Below are 11,568 nucleotides of genomic sequence, written 5' to 3'. Positions count from 1 at the left end.
CTAGAAACACCAATCAGAAATGATATATGCATCCCTATGTTCATAGCAGCACAATTCACCATAGCTAAGATTTGGAAACAGCCTAAGTGCCCATCAGCAGATGAGTGGATTAAAAAACTGTGGTTCAACAACTGCTTTTTCAAATGAACTGTGGTCCTTTTTCCCCCCATTTTTTTTATTTCAAGAAAAACGACTTTAAATATAATAATGTTACATGCAATAAACCTTTAAGAAAAACTATTTTAAGTATAGTAATGTTACATGCAATAAACATTAATATCTCAAGAAAAACAATTTTAAATATGATGTTACATGCAATAAACACCAATTATTCAAGAAAAATGATCTTACATATAATAGTAATACATGCAATAAACTTTAATATTTCAAGAATAAAAGGATTTTAAGTATAATAATATTACCAAAACTGTACTAACATAGTATATCACGAAAGTTGTAATATTAAAAATCCGCAAATAACAAGATTACTTCTATTATATTCTAGTATATATTTTTTTCACTCTGGCTCTATTTTTGTCCATCAGTTTATGTTGTTCATTATATTCCACAAATGAGTGAGATCATATGATATTTATCTTTCTCCGACTGGGTTATTTCGCTTAGCATGATGCTTTTAAAGTCTATTTTGTCGGATATGAGTATTGCTCATATCATTTTAAATACACAATTAAGGATCTGTTCTTAAAGATCTCTAGGGAATGAAATCTGACAACCTTCCTATGTAACTCATTTGATTGCTTCATTTTTATATGCATTCAACCGTAAGAAAATTGATCTTTCCAACAAATTGATTATAATAATGTGTTGAAGAGTCATGTGGCACTTATATTCAATTGGTAACTCAAGTTTTCAGATTAGTACATTGATGAATTGGATATTCCTAGGAAAGGTAATTTTGGGAAAAACAACTGACCCCACATTAGGCTCTAAATGTTCTTAAGGCAAATAATCAACAGCCAGAAACTGCTAGCAGTATAATCTAGTCAATAAGGCAAAGATAAAAATCTCAGATTTTAATACCTAAAGTAAATGCTAAGGTAGTTATCTACTTTAAGATATTAAAAGTGACCTCATATTTTGCCTTTTAAATGATTAGAAAGCCCCAGCTGGAACTATCTGATTTGATATTTTTAAGAGCAGAATCCTTGCTTTATTCCACCTGGTATATGGCCAGAGGGAATAGAGTTAAATGTAGGGCCTCAGAATTAACATATAAATACCATTATTTTCCCCACTTTGTTGTGTAGGAAGTTCACAATATTTTAAATGTACAGTCTCTTTGGGTAGCACTATTCAAAATGGAAACACCTTGAGAATATATAAACAGTCCTTAGACACTGTCCTAGTATACACATTTCATTATATAAAAATGGCCTTTTTTTCATGAACATATTTCTACCCTATGCTATTTTCCAAACCAAAGATTCTAGCAGACTGGTTAGTTGGCTCACTAAGCTGCTAGCTTCTCAAAGTAAATGTTACTAAATATTCATTTGAATTACCTCATTCTTCATTGATCCTCAAATTTCTGAAGCTAAAAATATCTACAAGTAAGAATTTTTTGCTTTATTTAAATAAATAACAGAATCCACCAAAATTTAGATGATGTCGTTCATGTGCTATTTTTAATCATAATATAAGTGCTAATATATTAAGTGATGGAATTCACAGTGTTTTCCAAATTTTTCTATTCTAATTCTAATTATACTTAGGAAACTAAGGGATAAAGAGAAATAGATCAGGAAGAGTTCAGAGAAACAATGAAAATAGGCAGCCTATAAACTTCTATTTTCATGCTAAGGTACAATATATTCTGTTTAGCCAGCTGAGGAATAAAAATCAATTGCTGTGCCATAAATACACAATTACTATTTAACCTTGGTGTTAGGATTATTGGGTCAGAAGTCTATGGGGCAGGGGAGTGTGAAGGGTATTCGCAGGGCAAGAGAAACAAAGAGAGAACAGTGATTAAGGATGCAGTGAAAGTGCTACGAATCGAACTGAGGTTGCGTGAAGTCAAAAGGGGACAGAAAACACTAGGAGAAAATGGGGAGATTGCTTTTAAAATAAAGTTCTGGGGAGCAAAAACCAAGGTGTGGCCACAGGAGTGAGTTGTTAAAGTAATGGTGAAGATAGTGGAGGAAATGGAAGGAATTTTAAGGCCATAGTGTTCCACAAACACTTGAAAATATTTAGAATGAGGGGAGCAGAATACTATCAGCTAGAAAAACAAAATAATTTTCAGTAAAACGACCTATTTTAGTGTTTGGGCTTTTCACGAACTCAAAAGGCTGGTTCTTCTCTTCATTTACTCAACATACTACATAAGCACTCTCCCTTTCTTCATTGCTATCAGAGCCTCATTCCTGTTTAGTATCCACTCTTTACCTGGCCAAGTGTTCTAAGGAAAGGTAAGCTCATCCCAGCTCCAGAGTGTCTAGGGTTTAGTCCCAGCTCCTCTGGGAATTTACTCCAGATTAATGGTGTCATTTCGGCATAGTTTCTCAAACTAAAAACTTTGAAGTCAATTTTCATGTTCTTTTCCTTACCCCACACATAAGCAGTCAGCAGATAAGACATATTTTTACCTACTCACTGGCATATATAATTGTCTCTTTTAAGAGCATAGTCAGTTTTGCTATAAACATTATTTTGATGTGAATTATTTCTAACACAGCTGACGTATTAGGTATCAATCTGAGAATAATGAGAATTTTGTGTTTGCCTATGCCAGATTTCATCAGTGAGAACCACTAGGTCAGTGGTTCTCAACCTTCCTAATGCCGTGACCCTTTAATACAGTTCCTCATGTTGTGGTGACCCCCAACCATAAAATTATTTTCGTTGCTACTTCATAACTGTAATTTTGCTACTGTTATGAATCGTAATGTAAATATCTGATATGCAGGATGTATTTTCATTGTTACAAATTGAACATAATTAAAGCATAGTGATTAATCACAAAAATAATATGTAATTATATATTCAATATGTGTTTTCCGGTCTTAGGCACCCCCTGTGAAAGGGTTGTTTGACCCCCAAAGGGGTCGCGACCCATAGGTTGAGAACCGCTGCACTAGGTCAATATAGAAAACTATTCTTTGGTGAACTAAGCCCTGTAGGAACACATGAAACACACACACACCCCAAATTTCTATCTGTGTTATAAGCTACATCCATCCACCTGGTGGTACAACTTTCCTTTGAACAGCTTTCCTTCTACCACAATTTACAAGCTGCAACTCTTCTGACACCTACTTCCACAAGAACACAACATGTATTTTTAAAGATAAAGTGAGATATTTATTGTTGAATTTCTCAGTCATTTAACATGTGGAAAACTATTCTACCTGTTTTTTTTTATATTAGGTTTATTATAAAATGATTTCACTACTAAAGTTTTTGGTTGTGCTATTAACCCATCCTATATAATAAAAGGCTATTATGCAAATCGACTGAATGGCGGAATGACTGGTCGCTATGACACGCACTGACCACTGAGGGGGGAGGGCAGATGCTCAACGCAGGAGCTGCCCTCTGGTGGTCAGTGTGCTCCCACAAGGGGACCGCCGCTCAGCCAGAAGCCCTGAGCCGGGCTCATGGCTGGCGAGCACAGCTGTTCTGCGGCAGTGCTAAGGATGTCCGACTGCCAGTTTAAGGGGAGCAGGCCTAAGCCGGCAGTTGGACACCCCCCGAGGGCTCCTGGGCTGCAAGAGGGCGCAGGCCGGGCTGAGGGAGCCCCCCCAAGTGCATGAATTTTGTGCACCGGGCATCCAGTTTTCCATATAAATCTCGAATTTCTTATTGCATAATTTTGCATAGCAGTGATTTTTAGGAATGCATCTGTTATATTACAGCAGAACTGACTGAATATTCGCACCAGTTTACAAAAAGTTAACCCAAAAGGACACCCAGACCTGAATGTCCCAAGATCTCCTCTCTTGCTGACAAGAGAGCAATTTAGGAGAGGGTTTTAGTTGGTACAAATGTCTAACAAAGAGCCTGATGTGTTAAGGAACACCATCAGTTATCTAGGCAAATCCTTCCTTCCTGTGCCCAGAATCTTAGTAAAGGATAAATTCTAATTTTAACAACTGAGTCTGTGGTCTTATTTTCCACATCAGTTGCATATACCACATAGCTGCTTCGTTGAGTGACTTTGTTTTTTCTCACATATAGAGTAATAAGAATGTGTAAAATGAACTGTGGCAGTGCTGATGATAAGAAAAGGCAAAAGAGTAAGCAAACATAGATGCAATTATTAAAGTTGTCTAGTGAATTTTAGGTTTCATGTTTATAATTATAGATATATTTTTATATTGAAATTATTAAAGAAAAAATAACTTTATAAACATAAAACTCTCTAGTTTCTAACTACTTTTCCCACCACTGTTTTTATAGCATGCTTTTTAAAAATTAAATTTACTGGGGTGACATTGGTTAATATTATGTAAATTTTAGGTGTATATCTTTATAATATGACATCTGTATACTCCATTGTGTGCCCACCACCTGAAGCCTAGTCTCCCTCCATCACCATGTATTTGACTCCCTTTATCCTCTTTGTCCTCCCCGAAAGCCAGTTCCTCCCAGTAACCACTATTCTGTTGTTTGTATCTACTTCCTTATCTCCCCCCACCCCAGTATCAATAATGGTGAAAAATATACTATATTAAGCGTTTCTTTCTGCATATTTACATATTCTAATGTCAATAAAACTTAAAATTTTAACTTATAGACACTTGAATATTAAAGGTTTTCAGCAAAACTGGCAACAAATTTGCTAGCCTTCTTGTTGTCAGAAATAATTAGTTGAATTTTACTATACGCAATGAGAAATATGTCCACAGATCTACTTAACTACCCACATTCAAATTAGTAATTTTTAAATCTTGGAAAAGTTATAATATAAGATTAGATAGAAAAGAGGACAGGCTATAAAGTTGCCACACACTAGTTTTTCGAGTAATGCACCAACAAAATAATGTAAAATTTTTTTTTAGTAAAACACTACTCAATATAGCACAATGATGTAAATTAAATTGTACAAGTCATTGAGGAAAGAATTCAAAATGCCCGAACATGAGAAACCATGTATTTTTGCTAGTTAAAAACAGAACCCAAAAAGCATAAATTATTTTTTAAAATATTAAACTACTCTTAGATAATAAAAATCTATATTCGAATTCTAAGGCAGGCATAGGCTTGTTTTACATGTCAAGTAACTTCTTGCAATTATAGTGAATTAATACCATACCGAGTCTCATAGTTTTATATTTCTTAGGAAGTAGAAATGAAGATTTTTAAAGAAGGGTCATAGCTCTAAAAATGAAGTAAGACTAGATACAGTAAACAATTTATGAAATCACATGGCTAGTTGGTGGGGACCAAGCATCTGGGCTCTCTGGCCCTCTATTTTACCCAGCTGGCCTTTGGTGCTTTGTAAAAATTAAAGATTTAAATCATCCTAGTAGTTCCATAATGACTTATTTTGTGAACTAATTTTTCTTCACCAAAAATGTCAAGAATTTTAAGTTCAAAATAAGCTTGGTAAGAATTAAACACTACTCAATATAGCACAGACCAGTGGTTCCCAAACTACTGCATGGGCTCTTTTTAGTGGAACAAAAATGTCAGGAATCCTTAGTAAGCACTTAAACAAGTTTTATTGTGTTATTTAAATATCTACAAATATAAAACTAGTATAAATGCCTACACTTACAGCTCTTAACTTTAAATCAAAATAAAATTTTAAACAAAATAAAAACAAGTATAAAGACACAAAATTCAAATAAACAGTATTAATTTAAAGCTTGCGAAAACTAAATTGCTGACTTTTGGGTTTACTGTATAAAGCTGTAATTGCAGATCCAGTTCTATATTTAATGTTTTTGCATTTTCAATTCTAGTAATGTGAAGAATGCCTGTTCACAATTACATAAGACATTAACTCTGAGGCTGGTTCAGGATAATTAGGCCTCATAATCAACCAAAATTCTGTAAAGAGCAATCCAAGAATGACAACTTAAATAAAGTATTAGTCGATAATTTTATAAAACTATCATGTTCATGTGAAAGTTAATAACGTTGCATTGTCAATTGAAGTTTTAATCAAATGGGTATCCAATCTGATAACTATTAGAACTGGAAATAGAAACATTTTTCCTTGCATGGAAACTACTATGCTATTAGTGATTCTGCTGCCCTAATACAGATAAATGTAGGATTCAATAAATCTGCTTGAATGGCACAGGCTTTTAAAACTTCAGGATGCCTCTTAACTATGAAGTATCACCTCGTAACCCAACTCATTCAGCATGTACTACTGTTCAAATACAGTGGAATCTTCATTTGTGCAGAACATGGATATCATTTGGCTTCAGCTGGCATGAACAAAATTGTAAATCTGACAGAAAACGCTAAATGGAAGCACTAAATTTACAGTTATTTTGTTATAACTTAGGCTTTAAAACATAAAATAATACCCTTATATAACTTTAAGATAATAATAAAAATGTACACTGAAATTTTTAAAAATCTAGAAAACTTTCAGCCTCCTAGGAAACATATCTGTGGACCCCAAAGAAATGCAAAGAGAAACCCATCAATGAGGATCATGAAAGACATGGGCTTAAACTAAGTGACAAAGAGTGAGGATTTAATGAATAAAGCCAAAGCTTTTAAGAAGAGAGGCCACTGCAGATACACAGAGTGTATCTTGGGAAGTACATAGTGACAAATAACACTGTACTGAGGGAACCAGCAGGCAGAATTAATATGGGACATGGTTGGAAATAGAAAGCCATTAAGATGTTAGATAAAAATAGGACTTAAAAAAAAAAGCTTCTAGCAAGTATAGACTTAGGAGGGAGCAGAAAGAGCTTGTATGTATCACTAAATATTAGTTTAATAAATTATTGGACTATTTTGTTCAAACCCAACTAACGTGGCAGAAATTATAAAGAATAACACTAAAGAGAGAAAAGAATTAAAACCAAATAACTTAGAAGACTCACTTAGAAGAAAACTCACAAATAAAGATTTTACTCTCAAATGTTTTTTTAAAATATGAGTTAATAATTATAGTATTACTATCATTCTGGTGCTGTATCTGAATGTTGGATTATCCTTCATGCTTCAAAACAGAAAGTCCATATGAGCCACAGTTAAGGATTTTGTAGTATGGCTGAGTTAGCTGAATTCTTTTCTTGCCTAGAAGATCCTTCTTACACTCTCCCATTTAGATGAAAGCCTTTCTTTAATTAATATATTATGAGGGCATCAGTGAACTAATTTCTGTTTGAGAGACCATATACAAATAGCTCTTCCAGCTACAGCTTTGGTTGATTATCTGACATGGTCAATTGCTGTTAATCGAGTCCCAGGAGTCTCTGAGAAGATCCAAAATTGTCCTATATAATAAAGAGGTAATATGCAAATTAACCCTCATGCCCTCACAAGATGGCTGCCTACGGCCAGGCCAGCAGGGGGGTTAGTGAGGGACGACCAAATGACTGAACAAGCAGGCTGCGTGGGGCGACCGGGCCGGCAGGGTGGGGGCGGTTAGGGGTGACCGCCAGCAGGGGGGTTAGTGAGGGACGGGTGACCAGGCCGGCAGGGGGGGCAGTTAGGGGTGATCAGGCCAGCACACAGAGGCAGTGAGGGGCAATCAGGCTGGGCTGGGGGGCATTTAGGGGTGATCAGGCAGGCTATGGGCAGATGAGTGATTAGGAGCCAGCGGTCCAGGATTGTGAGAGGGATGTCCCAGATTAGAGAGGGTGCAGGCTGGGCTGAGGGGCCCCCCCCCCCCCCGCACGAATTTCATGCACTAGGCCTCTAGTAAAAAAATAACTATTTGTGGACTATTTTGATGTGTTTACTTCTAAAGACATCAAATGAAGTGACTATCCTCTTGTTAGTAAATGCCTCTTAGTAAATATCAAGGGTAAGTGGGATTTTAACAAGATTTTTAGACTAGAATCTTTCCTTCAGGAACATAATCCTGAGGTCACAATGAAGTTTAATGGAAAAATATATTCTAAATAAAATTGTCATCTTCATATATTAGTTTTCAGAACCAAGCTGTAATAATAAAAGTGTAATATGCAAATTGACTTAACAGCAAAACGACCATCTGGACGACCGTCTGGAAGACCACACTATGACACGCACTGGCGCCAGGTCAGCCAAGGCTGGTGCGATGTGATTGGTTGATTGTCCCAAAGAGGGAGACCTAGGCTACCCGGCCAGTGGCACTGCGGCAGGTAGGTGGGGCCTCCCTCTGCGGAGCCCCATGATTGATCGTCCTGCAGAGGGAGTCCCAGGCCACTGGCTAGCGGGGTGATCAATGGGGGGGCTCCGCGATCTATCACCCCACAGTGGGAGGTCCAGGCCACCGGCCGGCAGGGCAATCAATTGGGGGCGGGCCTCCGTGATCACCCCAAAGAGGGAGGCCCAGGCTACCCACTGGCAGTGCTAAGGTGGGTAGTGGGGCCTCCCTCTGCGCAGTGATCGACTGCACAGCCCTGGCCGGGTGGGCGGGGCCTCCCTCTGCGGGGCGATCGATCACGGAGCCCCATGATCGATAGTCGCAAAGAGGGAGGCCCAGGCTACCCGGCTGGCAGCACTGCGGTGGGTGGGCAGGGCCTCCCTCTGTGGGGCAATCGATTGTGGGGCTCCCAGGCTGCTGAGGGCCCCCCTGCCCGAGTACATGAATTTTGTGCACCAGGCCTCTAATCCTATATAATAAAAGGGCAATATGCAAATAGACTGAACAGCAGAACAATTGAACAACCAATCAAAGCGTAATATGCTAATGATATGCTAGGGCTGCTCAACAGCTCCCTATGACGTGCACTGACCACCAGGGGGCAGACGCTCTGACCGGTAGGTTAGTTTGCTGCTGGAGTCTGGCCCATCAAGACTGAGCGAGACAGGCCAGACACACCTTGGAGCCCTCCTGCAGTCCCTCCCCGGCCCCGATCGTGCACTGGTGGGGTCTGTTGGCCTGGCCTGTGCCCTCTCGCAATCCGGGACCCCTCGGGGGATGTCGGAGAACCGGTTTCAGCCTGATCCTGCAGGTCAGGCCGAGGGACCCCACTGGTGCACGAGTTCATGCACCAGGCCTCTAGTTAAATATAATTTAGCATTTATGTCTGTGGTTTCCAGGGGCTCAAAGGCTATCTATATAACATTTATTTCTAGGGTCCAAGCTTATTTATTGACCTTAAAAGGCACAAACCTTTGCAGACTATGAGATGAAATCTGCAAACCTAAATACCAAAAGATATAGGTAGAAGAGATGAAAGTGACAGTCTCTGGGCATCAGGAGTGGGAGGGAGGGAGAGATGGGGTTACTGTACTAGTAGTACTAATACTATTGAGTTCACCAGTGAGAAGCCATGTAATTAATGGCATTGGAGTTTTTAAACCAGAGTGCAGGTATCGCTATGATACAATAAAACTAAATTTGAGCCCAGCTGGCATGGCTCAGTGGTTGAGCGTCGACCTATGAACCAGGAGGTCAGGGTTTGATTCCCAGTCAGGGCACATACCCCGACTGGGGTTTGGGGGCTCGATCCCCAGTGTGGGGTGTGCAGGAGGCAGCTGATCAATGATTCTCTCTCATCATTGAAGTTTCTATCTCTCCATCTCCCTTCCTCTCTGATATCAGTAAAAATATATTTAAAACAAAACAAAAAAACCCCTTAACTTTGATAAGTACATCTCTAAACTAAAACCAGTTGCTGAGCATCTACTATATTAAAACACTGTGATATGAGATGATAAAACTGAATTTGATAAATAAATCTCTAAACCAAAACCAGTGGCTAAGCATCCACTATATGTAAAATACTATGCTGGAGGAGTCATGGAGGCCCCAAACATAAATTAGAGTCTTAAATTATATAATTTTTTAGTTTTTTTCTAGTTATAAATTGATAATTCTATGTGTATTAACTCAATCTTTGAAAGCATACATCTAAAGAACAGACATAAAAATCAATAGAAAAAATATGCACTTACTTTAGATTGAATTTCTTTGAAAAACATTTATGCCTATGAAATACTTTACTACTTAAAATGTAAAGATCGTCCATTTTCCAAGTCTTCTTTGATCATTATCATGGAAATAAAATTTCAGTTAAATTGAGAAAAACATACAAATGAACAAAACTAGGCATATCACCAACTATTATTAACTTAGAACTACAGCATGTATAACCACTACACTATCTCAATATCCCATTTCTTGCAAACTGTACAAAACAATGCACTTCTACAGGAAATCTGAGCCAGACAGCAAGACTTTTGGAGAGACAAAGCAATTTTTACCTTTTAAAAAATCCTTCAGGAGGGAATCAGTTGTAAAACTACATTCTTTTATTTTATACACTTTTATTCAGTTAGAAAACTTGTTGCTCAATATGCAAATCAGAAACTGAGGGAGGGAGAGAGGAAATGAAGCTCCAAACACCACAAAATAAAGTTGCTTTGCTATGTGGAGGCTGCCAGGCTTTTTGTTACTCTACTTGAAAGTAAATGTGACTTGTCTGTAGAGAGTGCTGCTTCAGCAGTTCCCAATGAATTTTAAGCCTGTGCTCCATATTTTCTCTTTTGTAAGTTTAATGTATTCAGCAACACTGAACCGACAATTTAAATAACTACATTTTTGAACAAACGAAGCATTGATGTTAATGTATGAAAATGGTCCAAACCCCTGGGAGTCTTGGTTCCCACCATTGTTTATTCTGACAACAGGATATAATTGCTTACTTACTTGGCAGCAAATTTAACCATCTGCTTGCTTGCATGGTCTCCCACTGCCACAAGAGCCTGAACGTTAAACTGCTGCTGACGTAGGACTAAGAAACACTGCTTCCCTGAATAAGACAGAAAGAACACAAATGTATTAAGGACATGCTACTTCAGGTTTTACAGAAAAAAAATGCCTATCTTCTTTAAATTTGGGTCAAAATTTACTATATTCATCAGGCTCATAACACACATATATCTGGCTTTTACAGACAAAATACTCATCCTCAATTGACAAACTTTAAAGAAACCCAAGTTCCTACTATGAGTAAAATAATGCTTTTAACATGTTTGTTATGAGAACACAGGCAAATCACTAATTAAAAAATATTACAAATAAAGAAATTATTTTGTTATTACATTGATTTATTAAACAAATTTCAAGTAACTTCAGATCACTTTCAACATTCATTCAATAGCTATTATATTCTACAGTCAAAGGCACTGTGCTAACCACTGTGGGGAGGTGATATAGGGTTAAGCCTCAGACTGACCTGTTGTTAAAGTCACAAACAATTCCGAGCTTAGAGGGCACAGTCCTCTTAGCATAATTAGGCTTGACCTTATGAGGCTCTCTAGATCTTATCTGGGAAGCTAATGGGCTGAGGGAAGTGCAGGAAGTGTAACTATGGTCAAAACAAGTGAAACTCACAAGAACTGTGTAACTCTAGAAACCACTACCTTGTTTACCTCTCACTATAAAATAAAGGCTCAGCTTGCCTCAGGATCTTT

At 37.7% G+C, this 11,568-nt stretch overlaps 1 protein-coding gene across 2 annotated transcripts in view; it reads right to left on the bottom strand.

The window, feature by feature from the left end:
• DARS (aspartyl-tRNA synthetase) overlaps positions 1 to 11,568 on the bottom strand; it is a 69,140-nt gene that overhangs the window by 35,955 nt on the left and 21,617 nt on the right. For both annotated transcript variants that reach the window (XM_005862861.2, XM_014536922.1), the window contains one exon: positions 10,802 to 10,904. In XM_005862861.2, the coding sequence (XP_005862923.1) occupies positions 10,802 to 10,904 (103 nt within the window). The remainder of the gene's footprint in view (positions 1 to 10,801; positions 10,905 to 11,568) is intronic.

This window comes from Myotis brandtii, unplaced genomic scaffold (assembly GCF_000412655.1).
Source record: "Myotis brandtii unplaced genomic scaffold, ASM41265v1 scaffold1697, whole genome shotgun sequence".
NCBI classification, from domain to species: domain Eukaryota; kingdom Metazoa; phylum Chordata; class Mammalia; order Chiroptera; family Vespertilionidae; genus Myotis; species Myotis brandtii.
Note: the sequence above shows the minus strand (reverse complement) of the source record. Positions and strands in the feature narration are given on the sequence as shown.